The 21502-nt window shown below is 39.0% G+C and overlaps 1 protein-coding gene and 1 pseudogene across 1 annotated transcript in view; both read left to right on the top strand.

Annotated features, from left to right (window-relative positions):
• The window catches only part of CUNH10orf67 (chromosome unknown C10orf67 homolog), a 157705-nt gene extending 138671 nt beyond the window's left edge, over positions 1–19034 (top strand). The window contains exon 17 of the mRNA XM_058432271.1: positions 17412–19034. Coding sequence (XP_058288254.1) covers positions 17412–17488 — 77 coding nt within the window. The 3' untranslated portion in view covers positions 17489–19034. The remainder of the gene's footprint in view (positions 1–17411) is intronic.
• On the top strand, positions 55–120 carry LOC116477050 (U4 spliceosomal RNA; annotated as a pseudogene).
• Positions 19035–21502: the final 2468 nt, after the last annotated feature.

Below are 21502 nucleotides of genomic sequence, written 5' to 3'. Positions count from 1 at the left end.
TAGTGGTAATGCCTTGCAGGTGGCTTTCAGGCTGGACATTTAAAGGGCCAAAATAGCTTTGTGCAGTGGCAATATTGCAGCCAATAAGGTTTATCCGAGGTGCAATTATTGCTAATCAAAGGGCCAAATTAGCCAAGATTATTGCTAGTCTTCACCAAACAAGTTATTCCAAGCTCCCAAAGTACTTTACAAGGTTGAGTACCCTCTTCAGACCCCCCGGAAATAGTTTAATACATTATTAATGCCTTCAAGCACTAATTCAAAAATACCTATTAAAGAGGTATTAGGTATTGATATGGTTTGGATTTGTGTCCCCGCCCAAATCTCACGTCCAGTTGGAGAAGGGGCCTGGTGGGAGGTGATTGGATTATGGAGGCTGATTTCCCCCTTACTGTTCTCATGAGATCTGATGGTTTAAAAGTGTGTGGCACTTCACTATCTCTCTCCCTCGCTCTCTCCTGCTCCTCCATTGTAAGACATGCTTACTTCCCCTTCCACCATGATTGTAAGTTTCCTGAGGCCTCCTAGCCATGCATCCTGTTACGCCTGTGAAACTGTCAGTCAATTAAACCTTTTTTCTCCATGAATTAGCCAGTCTCCAGTAGTTCTTTATAGCAGCATGAGAATGGACTAATACAGGTACATAAAGCATAAGGGGTTACTATAACCTATTTGGTAACAGATACCAACCGAACACTTTAAAGTTAAAATGCATTCCATTTTTAAATATGTAAATAGGATAGGAACATTAATATTTAAAATATCCTATGGAATATTATCCTTTCTGTTACAGAATCCTCAGTGTTGGCATCAAAGGTTGAACTTCTTAGGCTATACTTTCACACCACAAAATACTTTGTGAAATTATGTATAACTAGCATTCAGTAGATATACGTAATGTTCTAAATGCCTTTCACGTTTTTACTTTAATCCTCACAAAAACCTGATGAGATGGGTACTCTTGCTTTCCCCCATTTTACAGATAAGACCACTGAATACAGAGAGGTTTGTAAACTGCTAGGTTTATATTGCAAATAAGTAGAGCAGCTGGATTCAAATCCAATGTAGGCTAAGGGTCCGTGCTAATCCCCACTCAATTATTTTCACCTGCCCCAAGATTCATGCATGACAACATGGAAAAGATCCCATTTTCAATAAAACACAGTGTGGAAAATCCATGGTGTAACAGAGGGAACCTGGGCTTTGGAGGCTGACAGAGTTTCCAAGCTCAGGTGACTACTTACTCACTGGTGCCTTCATCTTAGTGCTCCCTGTTGTGTAAAACAGACATGGCAACCCCACCTCATAGGTTTTTTATGAGGATGAAGTGAGATCATATATGTGACATGCCTAGCTAATTCCTCTCTCTACCTGTCCTCTTGGGCTGTTCATAGTATAATCCCAAGCTAAAGCCTTGCAAATCTATATTTTAATCTCCCCATGAAAGCAATGATGCCCTAAACAGTAGGCTAATAAATTAAAACAGCTAATCTCTACTGCTTTTTTTTCTTGAGATGGGGCATTGCTCTGTCATCCAGGCTGGAGTGCAGTGGTCCAGTCATGGCTCACTGCAGTCTCAAATTCCTGGGCTCAAGTGATCCTCCTGCCTCAGCCTTCTGAGTAGCTGGAACTACAGGCACACGCCACCACCACATCAAGCTAATTTCTTTATTTTTTGTAGAGACAGGGTCTCACTATGTTGCCTAGACTGGTCTCAAACTCTTGGACTTAAGCTATCCTGTTGCCATACATACTCTTTCAAAGTGCTAGAGATTACAGGCATGAGCCACTGTGTCCAGCCTCCTTTGCTTCTTTAATAGCTGATTTTCTACCAGGCCTAAGTAAAAACTAAAATCTAGCAATAGTATCGAAATGTACAGTATATATTTTGAAAAGAGTAAAGTAAAATATAAAATATAATTTAAAATAATGTTATATCGGTGATACGTCATTCCTAGGCCGGTTGAAAATGACTTTTTGTTATGTTGCAAGTTCTAAAAATTCTAAACAGAACAAGAAAGTCAACTGGTGCATGCAACATAGAAAGTTTGAGACAAATAAATCCTGGTTACACTAAGGGGATTTAAAAAATGAGGTACAATACTATCTGCAACATTTCAAAGCAGTTTTTATGCAGTAGTAATTATCCAAGAGAGCACAGGTAACATTATTAATTTGTTTGCTACTTACTTGTGATAAAATTTGGGATCTGAGCTGCCCATTGTGTACTGTGCACTGCCACAGATTTTATGTACTCAAGAAGACCTTTCTCACAGTCCAGTAATTAAGTGCTATTGACATTGTAATCTTTGGAAATTTTCTTAATGAGCCCAAAAGACACGAATCTTATAGATAAAACCTCAAAGTAACAGTGACTCTTTAAGTGGCTTGTCAGGAAGAGAAAGCTCAAACATCAGTATCTGAAACACAGGAGAAACCCAAATTTAAACCTAGATTACATTGTGTTGTTAATTCTCTGAGACTTCTAGGGAAGAAACATCCAGGGGGTGATCTGAAAAGGGTTTTAAAGGACAGAACGATCATAATATATTAGATATAATTTAAAATCTTTCTTTTTACCCTTTGAAGTTTTGGACCCAAGATGTATTTTCAGTAAGTATATTTTGCACTGATTTATAAAAATAAATATTGTTTGAAAGTGAAGTTCAGTTGCCCCTGTTGTTTTAAATACAAAAACAAGTTTTAAAATCACGTAAGAAATTGGAAGTTAGATAAGAGATAAAAAGAAGTTTCAGGTGTAAGTGTTAGCATTGTTTTATATATTATCTCTAGACTGTCAGCTATAATGGATATAATTTGTTAAGGTTTTCAGATTCATATTCAAGTGCACATTTTATAATATTACAATGTATATCCAAACAATATATTTCACATATAATTGATGGCCATAAAAATGTTAGAAGGAATTAATCAATGAATTGTGAGTTAAGTACCAGGACTAACCTGATTTATTAAATATAATGTATTACGGGGTCTGTAAATGTTAATTTCACTGCCACCAACTTTTCCATTACTTCCCTTATTACTGTCAGTTACCTATTATTCAAATTTTATATTTCTAGGTTATACATGTCATCTTTGTCTTTGAAACTTGTGCTAATTCTCAACTACCTTTTCTTAGGAATTTCCCTTGCTTTTTATACGTTTATTTAGAGATATTTTCTATTAATACTTGAGGCATATAATTTAGCATATTAGATGATAAATTAAAACCTGGGGCTGGGAGTGGTGGCTCACACCTGTAATCCCAGTACTTTGGGAGGCCAAGGCAGGTGGATCTGTTGTGCTCAGGAATTTGAGAACCACTTGAGCAACATGGGGAAGCCCCGTCTCTACAAAAAAAAAAAAAAAAAAAAAAAATTAGCCTGGTGTAGTGATGTGCACCTGTAGTCCCAGCTACTAGGGAAGCTGAGGTGGGAAGATCACCTGAGCTCAGGGAGGTGGAGGCTGCAGTGAGCCATGATGGTGCACTGCACTTCAGCCTGGGCAACAAAGACTGTCTCAACACAAACAAACCAATAAAAACCTGGAAGATCAGCAGCCTGTCTCTCAATTTTTCCTTCCAAATAGAGCGAATTCTGAATGGTATAGAAATTGGTTAGGATGACCAACTGGATTAGAGAAGTGATGACAAAAATAAGAGGCTCTCTCTGTAACTCAGGCTCTGTCCATAGGTCACATTGGGATTGAAAAATGTTAGAAATGAAAAGGGAAGGCAACCCATATGCTTTGAAAATACAGTGTAAATCTTTGAAATAAATAGGCAGGTAATTACTTTAAATTTGCAAGATCATAAAAATTTAGTAGACAAAAAGGTTAGGCTAATACCTATTAAAATGTCCCTTATTAATTTGATGGACTGTCTTATTTCAGTCTAGTGATGTTTTTAAGCATCCATAGACAATATTTCATTTAATAAATACCACTAATCACATTCCCTATGACACCTACACCTGGTGCTTAAAGCTCTCTAAAGCACGAGGCAGGAGACAAGAATGTTTCTGGTGTGTGTTGTTAGTCCAGTTGAGCCATGAGTTGGATTCCAGCAGCTTCTCTGCCCTGTGACAATGATTTCATCCCAAACCTTGCTGCCTGGTTGCAGACTGATATTGTGGTCATTTAAGAGGCATTATAAACCATATAAGCCATTATGGTAGTAACAAAATACTGAGAAAGGGTTTAATTAGTGCAGAGACAAGTGGGTATTAACTTTTTAATTTAGGAATGAGTCTGCTGGCAAAATGTTACAGGATATTATACATGGATTCATACAAATCCATGGGCTTACCAAGTGTACTCTTAACTGAGTTTGACATGACATCTTCGTATATGAAAGGTACCATATTAATATTCCTTTCAGCTGCAGGAACCCCCATTTCAGAAATTGTGGGAATAAACTGAGATCAGAAAAGTGGTATTTATGAAGTGTTGGCTTCTACAAATGTCACTGGGTTTCAATCTTCAGCTTATCACATTCCTGTCTTGTTCAACTTCTTTAATCAAAGTTGCCCATCTTCAAATAAACAATCACATGGAAAAAAAGATGTTACAGGAAGGAAGTATTTTGTCTATTATTAAATTCTACACAAATGTGAGCTACAGTTGATCGAAAAACGATGAAATAATTTTATTTATAGACATAGTTAATGTAGAAACTTTTTTATTATGAAATCTTTCAGATATTAAGGGAATACAGAGAATTATATGTCGAACATCACCTGGCTCTATTAGATTTTGCCATGCTTGAGTCATAAAAGTAAGACAGTGAACACCGAGTTGATATCATTCCTCCTTCTCTCCCCAGAGGTAACCACTGCCTTGATTTTAGAGTTTGTCAATCATACATATTTTATATCACTACACAGACACACACTCTTATACATGTACAAACAATTTATAACATCATTTGGCATGTTTTCAAGCATTATATCCATGATGGTGGAAGTATGTGTTCTTAATTTTTACCTATAAATGTTTTTGAAATTTATTTACAGCATTTTGCTGTATGTAGCTTGAATTCATTTATTTTACCTGCTGTATAGTATATTCCATTGTATAGTATGAATATTCTACAATATATTCATTCTGCTGTTGATGGGAATTCAGAAGATTTTCAATTTGTTAGATTCATAAATAGCTGCTATTTCTCATAGTGTACATGTGTGAGAGGTTCACTAAATACCTAGAAGAGGAGCTGCTGAGTTCTAGTAACTTTACTAGATAGTGTCAGAATGTGCTAGTAATTGGTTACACTACTTTACACACGTATCAGTAGGTTATGAGTTTGTATTGTTCTATTTTCCTACTAACACTTGGAGTTGCCATATTTTTAATTTTTGCTGATATAATGGGTGTGAAATTGCATTTTATTCTTTTTTTGAAATTCCCTGATAACTAGTAAGAATAATTTTTTATGTTTATTAACCATTTTAGTTTCCTCTTCTATGAATTGCTTGGTGCTAGAAGTAGATGATTTTTCTATAATTGGGTGGTTCTTTTTTATAGGAGTCTATACATTCTGAACATTATCTCTTTGTTAGTTTCACGCTTCACAAATATCTTCTTCCTGTCTTAATGCACTGGCTAGAATTTCCGGTATTGTAATAGAGCAGTCGGTGGCACCCTTTTTTGGTTTCTCTCTCTAACAGGATAATTTCTAAAGTGTCATCATGAAGTATGATGTTTATTGTAGGTTTGTGATAGCTATTCTTTAATCAAGTCACTAAAGTTCTCTTCTATAGCAGGTGCTGAAAGTTTTTATAACAAACTGATGGCTAAGCTTTACCTGGTTTTCCCCCTTTACCTATTAAGCTGATAACTGTGGTCGTTCTCCTTTAATCTGTTAATGTTGAAATACATTAATACATTTTCTCATGTTAAATTATACTTATATTTCTTAACTTTCGTGTTGATAATTAATTTTAATTTCCTGGTCTTTTATTTAGAATTTTCCTTCTGAGTTTGGTCTATATTTTTTTTCCCTGAATTCCCATTATGTAGTTTGGATATAAAGGCTGTACTCAACTCAGTAGAAAGGATTACCTTCTTCTACCTCTTCTTTCAGACGATTAAAGTTAGTATATAATAGATATCTCAGCCGGGCATGGTGGCTTACACTTTGGGAGGCAGAGGCAGACGGATCGTGAGGTCAGGAGTTTGAGACCAGCCTGACCAACATGGTGAAACCCTGTCTCTACTAAAAATACAAAAATTAGCCTGGTGTGGTGGTGCACACCTGTAATCCCAGCTACTCAGGAGGCTGAGGCAGGAGAATCTCTTGAACTCGGGAGGCAGAGGTTGCAGTGAGCCGAGATCGTGCCACTGCACTCTGGCCTGGGCAAAAGAGTGAGACTCTGTCTCAAAAAAAAAAAAAAAGATATCTCTTCTTTGATGGTGTGAAAAATTTGTCAAATTGGACCTAGTGTCCTTTGTGAAGGTGAGAGAGATTTTCGAATACAAATTTAATTGCTTTAATAGCTGTTAGTGTTCTATTTTTTTATTGAGTCAATTGCAGCAACATTTTTTCTAGGCAATCCATTTGATCTAGGTTTTCAAATACATTGAAATAAACTTGTTCATTGTATTCTCCTATTAATTCAAAAATATCTGTAATTATGCCCCTTTTCTGCCCCTGATGTTTTCTTTTTTCTGAGACAGAGTCTTGGTCTGTCGCCCAGGCTGGAGTGCAGTGGCAAGATCTCAGCTCACTGCAATCTCCGCCTCCCAGGTTCAAGCGACTCTCCTGCCTCAGCCTCCCAAGTAGCTGAGATTACAGGTGCGTGCCACCACGCCCAGCTAATTTTTATATTTTTAGTAGAGACAGGGTTTCGCCATGTTGTCCAGGCTGGTCTCGAACTCCTGACATCAAGTGATCTGCCCACCTCAGCCTCCCAAAGTGCTGGGGATTACAGGCATGAGCCACTGCACCCAGCCTCTCCCTGATGTTGTTTTATATATTTACCATATGTTTGTTCTTAATCCTGTCAAAGTGTTATATGATTTTTAGTCTTTTCTAAAGTACTAATTTTTGGTTTATTAATTTGCTCTGCTTTTTTTGGTTGTTGGACTTTTGTGTTTCTCTGCTATTTCCTTCCATTTTTAAAAGATATTTCTGTTTTTTCCTCTAGCTTACTCATTTTTTATTTTTATTACATATTAATAAATGCATTTATGACTCTAAAAATGTTTTAGTTGCATCCCATAAATTTTGACAGCACTTTAACTGCTGCTTAACTCTAAATATTTTATTCCATCATGATTGTCTCTTTAACAGAGATTTTTAAATATGCTTCGCTGAGATTGCTTTACCTTTAATTAATGACTCCTAATTTCCTTGTAACCTTTCTATTAGCTCGTATTATTAATTTGGTAGTTCAGACATGCTTTATTCTTCTAATTTATTGTATGCCTAATCTCTTATGTTTTCTGAAACAGAAATATAAAAATATCTTTCTATGACTGAAGATTGATCAGTTTCTCTTAGTAATTCTGTCAGTTTTTTGTTATACATTTTAAAGCTGTGTTAAATGCTTCCTAGTTTATCATATTTTTTCTTGGTGGATTGTTGCATACACTGGCCTCTTTAACCCTGGTAATTCTTTGATGTCTTAAATTCTATTGTATCTTATATCAATAACATTATAATAGCTTTCATATTAGTAGTATTTGCATTGTATCTTTTTCATTTTTTTCAATATTTTTATGATTATATTGGATTTTTCTCTTTTAAACAACTTAAAATGATACCTTTTTTCTTTTTAGTTCTCTTTGATAAAATCCACTTTTTAACAGGTGAATTTATTGTTTACAATTGTGATTATTGATATATTTGGACTTATTTTTATTACCTTATCTTTGTATTTTCTGATATTCTGCTTTACTTTCTATTCTTTCTTGCTTTCTTTTAGGTTGATAACGTTTTCTGTATTTTGTTTCCCCCTTGCTGATTCGAAAGCTGAAAGCTGTGTTTCTTTTCTTTTATTGTATATGTTTATATGTGCGTATGTTTAGTACATGTGTATGTTTAGAGTATCATTACTTCAATAATTTGCTTTGTGAGGGCCTGTTGATGGTAAATTCTGTTTGCCTTAATTTTTACCTCACTCTGGATGGTAATTTAGCAAGACATGAAATTCTAGGTTGGCAGTTATTCTTTCCTCCACATTTTCTTTTGTATCATCACCGTTCAGCCTCTACTTAGGATTATAAGAAGTCTGGTGTCAATTTTCCAATCATTTGTAGTTATTTAGTGTTTTCTTTATGGTGTTCAATGTATCCAGTGGTGTATTTATCTTTATCAATATTCACAATAAAATTTGGATCTGATGATTCATGTATTTCTTTACTTCTAGAAATCTCTCAGCTACTACCTTTTCAAATATTGCTTGTACATTTTCTATGCTTACTTCTTCTGAAGCACTACTCAATCTGTTCTCCATGCCTCCAATCTACATTTTCTAATTTTTCTTTGTTGTGCATATGGGTGAATTCTTCAATAGTACCTTCCAACTTTCAAATTCTCTTTTCAGCTATGCCAATTTATCCCGTGTTTTAGTGTTTCATTTTAGTGACTCTTCTATTTCCAAAAATTTTAATTGGTTCTTTTTCAAAGCCACTGTTCTTGTTTTACTCTGGGCTATCTTGTATCATAATTTGTTTTTCCTTTTTTATGATAATTATCATTAAACATGAACTCTTTGAACATACTAAGCATAAGTTTTAAAATCTTTGTCATACTGTTTCATCAACTTAAATTTACCTGGAGTGAATTCATGTTCTGATAGTTTATCTTGCTTTTGTCTTGCCTAGCATTCTATCCTTTGTTTATTTTGGAACTTAGGTTTGCATGCTCAAGTCTCTCTCTCTCTCTCTCTCTCTCTCTGTCTCAATACAATATTTCCTGAATATAGTTCTGTGACTGCTTCTTGTGCCTCTCTTACTGCCAGTTTACAGCCAGTTCTTATAAGTTTGGGGGTGCCTACTTTGCTGTGACATGAAGGGTCCTGAAGACTCCAAGCCAGCAGGTGGTCTAGCTCAGTTCCTCTGCACGAAGTGAGTCTGTGACCTCTAACCTTCCTAGGCTCATAGCTCACTACAAAGCCATAGCCCAGGTTAAAAACCATTGTCGTTGTTGTTGTTTCTCAACTTTCTTTCATTAAAGTTTCTGCCTTCAAGAAGTGAATTTGTTCTTCCACCCAGCATGGAGCACATTTAGCATCTGTTACCAAATATGAGCTTTATTCTTGACCATCAGGATGGGTTTCTGCAGCTGAAACAAGAGACGTGTGGTTTGGGCTATGTATTCCTTTGCTAAGGCCACCATAACTACCACAAACCAGGTGGCTTCAACCACAGAAATTAATATTCTCACAGTTCTGGAGGCTGGAAGTCTGAAATCAAGGTGAGGTTGGTTTATTCTGAGGACTATGAGGGAGAATCTGTCCCATGACTGTCTCCTAGCTTCTGGTAGTCCTGAGTTTCCTTTACTTGTAGATGACATTCTCCCTGTGTCTTCACATTGCCTTCCCTTTACCTACATCTCTGCGTTCAAATTCCTGCTTTTTATAAGGACACAGACATATTGGGTTAAGGTCCACCCTAATGACCTCATCTTAATTTGATCATCTGCAAAGACCCTATTTCTAAATAAGCTCACATTTATAGGTACTGGAGGTTAGGACTTCAGCATCTTTAGGGAGACACAATTCAGTTCCTAACAGGCTGGCTCGTTACTTCACATTTCGTTACAAGAGACATGTTTATCTTGTTCTCCCAGTATGTCTTTTTGTTTTTCTTTTTAAATTTTATCTATCAGGCCCATATGGAGTCCTAAATCATGAACTCACTATACCATTGTTCTCTCTTCTTCCCCCACCAAAAAAATCCTATGTGTTCAAATCAGTTCTCTTCATGTTCTGGATAAAAGAAACTTCATTTGATTTCTACCTTATTTTATTTAGTTTAAGAACACTTTATCTTTGTAAACAACTGCACGGTTATTGTTATCCCAGGTATCCAAAGCATACGTTAAGTACCAGTCATTTTTTTAAAGAACACTTTTAAAGTCTCTGTTGTATCTTCATAAAAGTCTTTTCCTTGTGTATCCTGTCTGTGACCTAGGCAGTAAGTTGCCTTCTCTGGAAAAGCATGTGTTACGGGTTGAATTATGATACCACACACACACACACACACACACACACACACACACACACACACCGCCTCACAGGAATATGTTGAGACTTTAATCCCAGGCTCCTATGAATGTAATCTTATTTAGAAATAGAGTCTCTGCAGATGTAATTAAGCCAAGGTCTTCTAGGTGGACTCAATTCAATATAGCTAGTGTCATAAGAGGAACACGTCCTGTGAAGACAGAAACACACAGGGAGACACCATGTGACGGCAGAGACAGAGATTGGAGTGATGCAACCACAAGCCAAGGACTGAGAAGGATCGGTGGCCACGACCTGAAGCTAGGAGGAGGCAAGGAAGGATTCCACCCAGGGTCTCAGGGGGAGCATGGCCCTACAAATTTCAGACACCTTGATTTTGAACTTCTAGCCTCCAGAACTGAGACAATTCTTTTCTGTTGGTTTCAGCCACCCAGTTTGTGCTACTTTGTTATGGCAGCTCTAGCAAGCAAATACAAGGTAACAATTTAATAACTTCGATGGCACCACATTAAATAATTGATACCCACTATTCCAAATGAGTTCAGTGGCAGTATGTTTTCACTTTGTATTAAGACTTAGGGTAAGGAGTTCTGCCATTCAGTGCTCACCATAAAAGAGATATGTTCCCTTGATCAGTTAGAAAGCTACTTCTTTGAAGCTTCAACATATGTTCTAGCATTAAGGAATCAAATGTGACAAGGCTTGTGTAAAAATGTGCCTGCCACTTTCCTAGCAGATAGCAAGTGATCTATATATGTTTGATAAAACTGAGTCTGAGGCCAGGCATGGTGGCTCACACCTGTTATCCTCCCAGTACTTTGGGAGGCCGAGTTGCGCAGATCACTTGAGGCCAGGAGTTTGAGACCATCCTGTCCAACATGGTGAATCCCCGTCTCTACTAGAAATACAAAAATTATCCGGGCATGGTGGCAGGCATTTGTGGTCCCAGCTACTTGGGAAGCTGAGGTGGAAGGATCACTTGAACCCAGGCAGTGGAGATTACAGTGAGTCGAGATCACACCACTACATTCCAGCCTGGGTGACAGGGCAAGACTTCGTCTCAAAAAGGAAAAAAAAAATTGAGTCTGAGGTTACCTCCATTTAGACTTAGAACTTAGGTTATGGTCTCACAATATCCCTATTTGTCCTGGAGAACACCATCATGTCCAGTACTCTCTTCCATAAATGTGCCCATGCCTCCTTTTCTTACTCTCTCCTTCGCTTCCTCTGCAAGCAGCTGCCCTCTGCCCCTCCTTCCTTTTGATGTGAACCTGCTTGAGGGAAATCAGAACCTACTTGCTCCCCTTCTCTGGCTCCAGTTTCCTCCACTTTTCTCCTGGCTTCATTGCCCTCTGGCACTGCCATCAACTGGGTCACCAGAATCTGACAAATGGCAAATACAATTTCTAGTCCTCATCTCACTTGACCTCACCCCAGGATTTTGTTACTGCTAAGCATTCCTTAATTCTTTTTTTTTTTTTTTTTTTTTGCCAAAATCTGGCTCTATTGCCCAAGCTGGAGTGCAGTGGTGCAATCTTGGCTCACTGCAACCTCCGCCTCCTGGGCTAAAGTGATCCTTCCACTTCAGCCTCTCAAGCAGCTGGGACCACAGGTGTGCGCCACCACGCCCAGTAAGTTTTTATATTTTTGGTAGAGACAAGATTTCGCCATGTTGCCCAGGCTGGTCTTGAACTCCTGAGCTCAAGCGATCCACATGCCTTGGCCTCCCAAAGTGCTGGGATTACAGGCTTGAGCCACTGTGCCTGGCCCCTTAATTTTTTTGTGAATAGCTCTATTGAGATATAATTGACAAATAAAAATTATATATACTCAAGAGAAATGATCACCACAGTCAAGCTAACTGGCATATTTATCATTTGACCATTTTCTTCCTCTCTGTCTCTTCTTCTTTCATCCTTCTCCTCTTCCTCCTCCTTTTATGATGAGAACACTTAAGAGCTACCTACCCTCTTAGCAAATTTCAAGTATACAATACAGTATGGTTAAATAGTTACTCTGCTATACATTAGATCTTCAGAATTTATTCATCTCACAGAACTGAAACATTGTCTCCTTCACCTTAATTCTCCAAACACTCTCCTCTTGACCTCCAAGACACCAACCTGTCCTGGTTCTCCTCCTCCTATTCAGAGCGCCCTTCTCAGTCTCTCCTGCTTGATCAATTTTGCCCCTGCTCTGTGTCTTAAATGTTGAGGTTGCTAAGGATTTCATATTTCGCTTCACTTTTTCACACTTTGTTATTCCCTGTTGAATCCTTCAGCAGATCTCTATGGCTTTCAAGATAAAATCAAGTTCTTCAGTTTAGCCTACAAGACAATTCATAACCCCTCCCTCTCCCTTATGTGAGCTTTCTAACCTAGTGGTCACAAATGACTTGCAGTTCCCTGCTGTTTCATGCTGTTCCAAGCACCTGTGCCTGTACACATGCCTTCGTCTAGGTGGTGGGTCTTCTGCCTGGTCTCGCTGAGCTTCTGTGTTCACCTGGTTATTGATGGCCTTATGCTGGCTGTCTGCTGGGGTGACAGGGGTAACCAGACCTCATGTCCCTCATTATCAAGTAGGCTAAGCCAAGCTTGCTTTCATGGCGGTCTCAGGGTTCTCCAGAGCAGCAAGAGAGCAGGTTCCAATGCACAAGGATTATTCAAGTCTCTGCTGGGGTCACATTTGCTCTTATCCCATTAGCCAAAGCAAGACACAGGGCCAAGACCAGAGTCAATGTGTGAGGGAACTGCAAAGGCTGTGGTTAACAAGTGGAACACACTACTTAGCCTTCTAGGTTTTACCTTCTCTTTGTTAATCCATTCACTCATTCATTCCACAGACTTTATGAATGCCTAAGCAAAGGTCTAGGCGAGGCATTGAGGATATAGAGATTTTTCTCAGTGCTTGGAATTTATGTTCTAAGACAGTCACTCAATGACTAGCACATTCTGTAAAAGTCAGACCAGGATTTGTGGAAGTCCCATGAGGTAAGGTGGGCCTCCTGAGGTCTGTCTGCATTCTTCACCATTTCTGCAGAAATCGCTACCTTGCTATTCAGAATTATATATTAATTACCACTTTTCCCATAAGAATAATCAGAAACCAAGATACAGAAACAAAATTTTAAATATTTTCAGTGTGTATGTTTTTAAAACTGTGACTGAAATATTACTGCATTTCTTTGGGAACGTATAAATTCAAGCATGAAACTGTGTGATAACAGCATTTCCACTAAATATGCAGATGTCAAGGTGAGTTACAGGTGAGTTACAGGAGCATTTAACATTTCAATCCTTAGGCTCCAAGTTGTTCACCTGTTCATAAGAAAAACTAGCTGCTTGTAACTTCAAATATGTACGTGCAAAAATTGCATAGACCAAACGTTCAAATGAAAATCCTTTCAGAGACAACTACCTAACGCTTCCATATTAAGAGTGTTTATTTTTCCCTAGGATTAGAACAGATTGCGTTGGCAGCCCGGTCTTTCATTAAGAGGGGGTGGGGAATAGAGTTGGGCCTTCATTTTCTCACAAAAGGCACAATGTGAAGCGCATCTGTGAACATTGCATAATTTGTTATGTTCTACAAAGAGGTGGGTTTTTGTTGTACACATACCAAAGCTATTTGGTGCCGTTTCACCAATGATCTCTATTCAGGTCCAGAAAAGAAATTGGCCTCAGAAGAGTGAAAGGAAAGTAAATTTTTCTTTAAAAATTAGATACAGATTATCACTTCAAAATTCAGGAGGGAATTTTACAAGTGCCGGTGTACTGATTAGCTTTCCAATGGACATCCAGCCCTTTATTAAACACATGCTAGCTGTGGTCAACTGTGACCGATGTGGTTTATTACTCTCCAGAAGGGCTGAACTGAAATCACCCATCTAATTTAATTGAGAAATGTTGGATGAACTTGAACTGTTTCATGGACATGAATGACCAGAGAATTTATTTGATGAGACGTTAAAGGCTGAATACGGTAACTATCTCTTTGATGGTTTAGTACAGTCGATTCATTAGTTTATTAGCATGCCTTTCATATTTTTCATTACTACCTGAGCAACCTAATCGAAAAAGGCAAAAAATAAAAGTTTTTGTACAGCATCATTACAAAAAATTAGCAACCTTCCCTTTATTGGTAAATATTCATGAACATTTTTAATGTAGTTAACTCTTTTCAAAGTGACGTCAGCTTTCCAGTAAAGGAAGTTCACAGTAATTAAATTGTGAAAAACATTAATAAGTCCACTGGGATTTTTCATGTGATAGTCCCTAGATTATTTTCAAAATGTTGTCTTCTGACTTCATTCATTAAGACAAAACAAAAAAAAGCCTTTAGGAAGTTGGCATGTTATTCACCAAACAAACTCCTTTGCATTTTCTCGTAAACTGGGCAGTGTGAGCTGCAATTGGTGGCCTCGCAATGAAACGTTTATAGTAACTTTATCAAGAGTATGGCACAGAGGTGGCATCAGATAACAGTGCTTTCTCTTCATGCGTGTCTGCTAACATTTAAGATAGATTCTGCTTTTTTTCCAATGACTAATGGTGAGGCATAACTTGGAGACATACATCTTTTTTAAACTATATTAAAATATTATATCTTTTAAATTATCCACAGAAAGTCAGAGCTGGAAACTCTAAGAATAAATTATAAAATCACACTTTATGTAACTCTTTAAATGAAATTTTTCATTGAAACTTTGTCATTAAAATAGAAAGGCCTTTGGCTGTGCCCATACAAGCATAATAAATTGTATATGTTTGTGATACTGAATGACTTTTATCCATATGCTGCACTGCAAAGCTACATGAATGAGGCATTTACCAAATCAGGCCCACCACATTAAACAGAAAAGCAATCTTTATTCATGGTAACTTATCAGTTTCAATTAATCAACCCTAACAATGGAAATTCTGATGTGTTCAAGCAACTTGAAAGCAATAGGTCATCTCCAGGGCAGCATTGTTGTGTCTTTGTGCCGAAGATTTCAAACAAAGCAACATCTTCAATAAATATACATGCATATACATACATACATGTGCATATATATACATACAAATGGACAGTTACAGCTGAGCCCTGTGGTGCCAACAAAAATGCATGTGTATTTTTTATTATTTTTATCATAGCACATGTAATTGTTTTCCCTCAAGTATTACTTTTTGAGCTCTGCAAGTTTAAACAAAAGGAAAGAAATTTCCATTGGATGACCATCCTTTCAGTTTCTGTACTGCTATGTGAATGGCATTGTGCAAACCATTCCATTGGTTTTGAAAAGGGGTAACCATTGGTTTGATTTGGTTACACGGTTTAGTAAAGAGCTCCCTCCCACTGCCTTAGGGTCTGTGAAAGGTCTGTGACCTGTTTAGAACTGCCAAGTGAAATGTCATGTTGCCCCTCCCAAATGGGAGTATCTGCATTCATTTGATCAGTATAAAAAATGATTGGGGATGGCGAGATCAGTGCTTTTGAATTGCAATTTATAGCAGTTTACAAAAATGCACATTGTTGGAAAAGAAAACATGGAAGTGTTTCTTTCTAAATTGCATTACCTGTGAAATGTCATTAGTCTTTTAAGGGTATTTACATCCTTTTTTATTATTTAGGAGACTTACTTCAACTAAAGAAAATCAGAATTTATTACATTATGATTTTTTAAACTTGTATTTTGGTTTTAGTGGTAAAATTTCTAAAAAAGCAATGTTTCTGAGTTATTCGTATAAACATAATTTATCATGTCCATTTACTGATTTTCTAAGATAATCTTTGTTAATGGGTTGTATTAGTAGAAGATTCTTAATTATCTTTCCCAGATTGTTCAGGAGATTTATTTGTTGGTAAATTCCTTGTCTGCTGATTTCTAATAGACTAAAATCTCCAGTATACTTAACTCTAGCAAGTTTCCACTATTCCTTCAACATTGTACTACCAGAACTTCTTTGTAAGATGAGTACTTTTCTAAATTATGGAACCCATTGACTCATCTACATGTATGAATAGTTTTATAAAAAGAAATTTCATTTCTTTTCATTAAATGTGCAAAAGAATACACGAAGCTTATCCAGAAAGTTTAGGTAGCCTGTTCAAGTTCATAAGGACTGAATGCAGCCTCCTGGAGTTTCTGGGGTGCAGAAAACAATGCCCTTTATGCTATTTCCAGGCATCTCACAAGCTACGGAGCTTGTGGCAGTGTGTAGCATTGGACATCACTTTAAAGAAAGCTTTGAGTAAGAAAAGTTACCTTGGGAAAAGGCCCTTGGGGCTTTCCTGGTTGATACTTGACTAGAAAAAGAAAGGCCCTTCTGCAGAAAAGACTTGACCCAGACAGGCTCTGGAGCACTCCACTTTGAACCTCCCAACCATTGAAAGCGGAGGTTGTCACGTTTTTATCTTTGTTCATGTTAAACCTTGGAATGACAGCCTGGCTCCTCTGTGTTCCCCTCTCCCACTGCCCCGGCTATAAGTGTCCACATTGACACCTACCGGTGACCGCAGGCTGCAATGCTTTGTTGCCTTCTCCACGCTCCCGGCTTTCACTGGGATTAGCCCAGGGCCTTTGTTCCCCTTCAAAGCTGGAACATCACATCCCATGTTGTGGCTTTCCTGTCTCAGACCCCCAACGCTTTCCTCACAATTTACGCACCAGGTAAATGTCCCTCCCCACAGGGCAGAGAGCTCAATGTTGAGGTTGGGGGGGTGGGGACATCTTTCCATTCCCCAGTTTCAGAGCCCAGGGCCAATGTGGTTTTCTTTCCTTCTCATTCATAATTTTCTATTTCACATGGAAGAAAGATTGCAAAGCAAATGGAAATTTAAATCTTGGAAAAATCAAATCCCTGGGCCCAAACACAGACAACTCTTCCCACTTTTTTAATTCTGTTACAATGGCTTCAGTAGAATGTTGAGTACTGGCCTTTATCAGGGGCACCTAAGACCATTCCTGCAGTCTGGGGCTGCCGGAGAGCCCCAGACTGTCTCAGAGCAAAGCTTGGCTGGCACACGCTGTCTGGAAGGCCAAGGATAATCTGCCTGCCTGCCCTACCTCCTTCACCATCTCTCTTCCAGGTTCCTGAGGAGGCTCCCAAGTAGGGCCAGGGCAGGGAGGACCCACTAAAAAAAATGACGCAAAATGCTTTGGGGGAAGAGTGGGGAGTGGTTTGTGTACGGTAAGTAAAACCAAGTTTATGTCTGTCCACCTTTCTTCACGTTTAGGGAAGTTGTCAGAATCCCCAAAAGAAGAGTCCTTGGAGGAGTCATCCATGCGCCGGAGCAGCCCCGCAGACTGTTGATTAACCGAGCAGAAGCCTGGGCTGCGCAGACGGGGCCTCAGAAAGAGTGGCCTCGCCGTCCTGGTGTAAGGTGCCTCCCTCGCAAAGGATACTATCTCCAAGGATTTTCTAAGCTAATTGTTTAATCTCTCCAGATTATGTACATTAACCAGCACTGCGCTCGAATAGACCTCAATGCGCGCCTTGTCCGCGCTCCTTTCCACGCCTTTAAGGAAAGCCCTGGCTGGTGCGGGGTGAGCGGGGCGCACTGAACCTGCAGGGCAACCACATCCATTCAGGCGCTCCGGGGACTCAGAAGAGCCCAGGCGTCTAAGAATGGGAAGGAACGGACTTTAATTAAAAAGTTTGACTCCCTCTCTAATCCAGTCTTCCTATACCAAAAGCATCAACCTGATTTGCTGTCTCCTCGCCCAATAACTAGTCCCCATGAAGGTGGGTCATGAAGACTAGAGGGAGATCGTACATTTCCTCAAGGAAGATTCATTCTTATCTTACCCCGGCACAGGGCACCTAGCCGCATCTTAAAGGCTGTCAGAAATTCTTTAGTAAGTAGGGAAACTCTTTGGAGTTTTGCTTCCTGGTAAGGATGCAAACCAAGATTCTGTTGGAATGCCAGACACCGTTTACCAAAAGGCGGGTCTACTTTTCTTCCATGCGTAATGTCCAACTTGGTTCTTTCTATTCCCCTAACTACAAGTAAGGCCTTGTTAAGAGCCTGTATCTGAATCGTAGGTTCTGGATTACAGAATTCTAAAGTTATTTATTACGTCTCAAGAAATATATTTGTGGTAGTTGTCACATAAAGCTGATATTCTTTAGTTCAAAAGAAAGCTGCAGAGGTGATTTATTTGTGCGTAAAAGGAACAAGATTTAATTGGAGAGAGAAGTGTTATTTTCAACGCAAGTACACGGGATGGTATAGCGCTGTGGAGCATTATTCGAGCTTCATCTACTATACACTATATGCCGCTGTCTCCAAAGGAGTGTTGCCCTAGAAACTTGTTTTAAATCTGCTGCTATATATCAACACCTTGTTTTAGCAGTCCTTGGCTGAATTACAGTTACACAGTTTGGCGCTTCTTTCAAATTTCCTCCCATCAGTTTGGCTAAAGAAAGGAATTTTTCTCCTTTAGAAATGAATTGGCTTAATTAGTAAGTAGATTAATGGCAATTGCTGGTGAGTTGGTTTCCAGCAGAGTTTCACCAGAGAGGGTTAATCGGAGTCAGGTCTGGAATCTTTCCCAGAACTGGCTGCCAGCCATTTCCACCAACCAATCAGCCCTACAAGAAACAGAGGAAATGAAATAAAATTTGTATTCTCTGTGCCATCGTCCTGGACAGAAATTCCTTGGAAGCAGCCTCCTGGTTGGGTGCAATATCAAACTGCTTCATTTCAGAACTTTAATAGTAACTTGAACCTTCAAGATTTATCTGGGTACCAAAACAAAGTTTCAAATGGCACAATAAAGGTCTCCACAGAACACTGGATGTATTGGAAATTTCTGAGGCTTTCAGCCAATTTCAGGTTGAGAGACATTGCAAACCACCCAGGTCCTGCCCTATATCTGTTGTCCATCAGATGTCCTTCAAAAGTTTTGCTCTATGTTTTGCAGCCTTCTTACTTATTTTTTCCCATAGTGATGAAAATGCATTCATAGTTTAACTTGCAGCTGCATTAGTCTTGCAAAAAAAAAAAAAAAAATCCCTGCTGAGAAATGCATATAATAGGAAAAACAGATCGGCTGGACAGCAGTGTAATTAATGCCAGAAAGGGCTGAGGCCGGTTTCATAGTTTGTCTTTTGAGGATATCAAGACGAGACCTGGTGAAAAATGACGCATGCTTTAGCATTTCAGAAAGCTGGCAACTGGCAGCGCTTTTCCTTTTTTCTTTGACTTTCTGCCGCGGAACAAAGAGGTCCGCAGAACTAGCTAGGTTGTAATGAGTTCTATGTCCCTAGCACATTAAGTGCATCATGGAAACATATTGTATCGAAACAGTTTGGAGGAGAATACCGGGGATGAAAGAGAATGGGTGCTTTGATCAGCTCCCTGGGGTCCTGAGCACGCACAGACTGACTTGCAAGGAGTTATTCAGCTCCAGCTAGACACACTTACAACACCATTGAAAGAAATTTGCATATCTGTAATTTATCACATTGGTCCAGAACATTATTGCAAGGTAAATAAAAGTTAGTTGAATAAAAAATCAATCATCGCAGATATAGAGAAAACTGTGAAGCCAGTCTTTCCACTAAAAAATAGAAATAAATATGTCTATAAAACATAGTGACTTAGAAGCAGCTGACTTTATTTTAAAATGCCGTTAGAACAACAGGTTATGCACTGGCAAAAACAAGAGTGGCCACAATTTCTTTGCCTTTCTGCATCAGGGGAGTGTGTTCACTGCTTCCCACTGGAATAAAGTCAAAGTTGAGATGTGTTTGGCCATAACCAGCCTGCAACATGCAAACAAAAATTAGTACACACTTTGAGCAGATATGAAAGACGACTTAATCTCTCCGGCATTTGCAAATGCTAAGTTAAATCTCATTTCTTCTTCTGTTGATTTCATTCCTAAGCCTTGTTTGCTGAATTTAGCTCAAGAGGATGAAATGTCCAGAGACCCGGTCAATAGGAAAACTTGCTTTCGAATGCCCCATGAGAACAAGTGAAAATTTAACAGGCAGGCATTGTTCTGAGTTTTGAAACAACCCAGTTAAACAGCAAACAAGAATCTTCAACTTGACCTTGAAAAAGGCTCTGTGCCTGCAGATAATCTATCAAACAACTCTAGATGACAATGATATATTTCAAAGTATTGTCAGATGAAAAGATTGATAAATTTGCTGTTGCAAAGAGAGAACTTTGGAAACAGGCAACAGGCACTTTAGCTCTCTGACTCCGCCTCCTCCTCTGTCCTCACTGCCCCGTCCCCACCCCACCACCCCCAGCCGCCCTTGGGGCCAACTTGGTAGAGGAAGGCCAGTAAATCAGCACTGTAATATTTCTTAAGGGGCACGGAAAAGCTGTGAACAGTACTTCTCCTATTAAACGCAATATTTCTTTGCTTTCGTGGGGAACAAAAGTCATAGCAAGACGTCTTTATGGCTAATTCAGTCAAAGGCACATCCCTGGTTCCCCCCGAAGAAAGGTCAGTGTCGTTGTGTTTGGTCCACCGAGGGGGTGTTTTCACACTGAAAACTGAGGCAGCTGTCCCTGTCATACCCTCGCCATTGGGGAGCGCGCACTAGCCATGGTTATTAGGCACTTCTACACCTGCAAAATACACCGATTTCCAAGACTTTTCAAGACACCCTCCCGTTCTCATGCCCCCTCCTCTTGTCTGCTAAACTTTGACAACACAATTCAAGCCCTGGATGAAAGCGCTGCACGCAAGAAGAACTCTTGGGAGGGGTGGCCCAGCTACCATCTCCCAGTGTCTATTGAGCGGCCATCAAAGAAATGAGGCGTCAAGTGTGTTTTCAAAAGTATGGAAAAACTTCCAGATAATCGCTTCGAGGTGTCACACATTTGCTATTGCCACACATGCCAACTGTTGAACCCTAATATTTTATTATATTCACCGGTGTGAGTTGTGGGGTTGCAGCCAGGGGTCCTTCGCTCAGAAGTGGCTTGTTTTAAAATTTGTAATTAGCATGTCACTGACAAGCACCAGGAGATACATTTTTTTTTTTAGTTGCCCAATGCCAGTGCACGCCTATATTTTTAAAATCCGAATGCCAACGCTTGCCCAACTGGATTTTATAAAACTTCTAGAAACATCCCCTAGCTAGACTCATACCCTGAATCCAATTCCGAAGGCTTGTGCTCCAGAGATAGGCGACTAACTAGCTGTTTGGGAGACGTCCAGCGACTCAAATAGGAAAGGAGCTAGAAGATATCCCTTGCAGTCGCTGAAGAGAAATTGTAAAAGTAGAAATAATTCAGAAAAAGTATCTTTAAGAGCGAGAATGCCCCGAGGTGCCGGTACCTCTAACACAGGAGGGCCAGCA

This window comes from Hylobates moloch, unplaced genomic scaffold (genome assembly GCF_009828535.3).
Source record: "Hylobates moloch isolate HMO894 unplaced genomic scaffold, HMol_V3 SCAFFOLD_2, whole genome shotgun sequence".
Taxonomy (NCBI): Eukaryota; Metazoa; Chordata; class Mammalia; order Primates; family Hylobatidae; genus Hylobates; species Hylobates moloch.
Note: the sequence above shows the minus strand (reverse complement) of the source record. Positions and strands in the feature narration are given on the sequence as shown.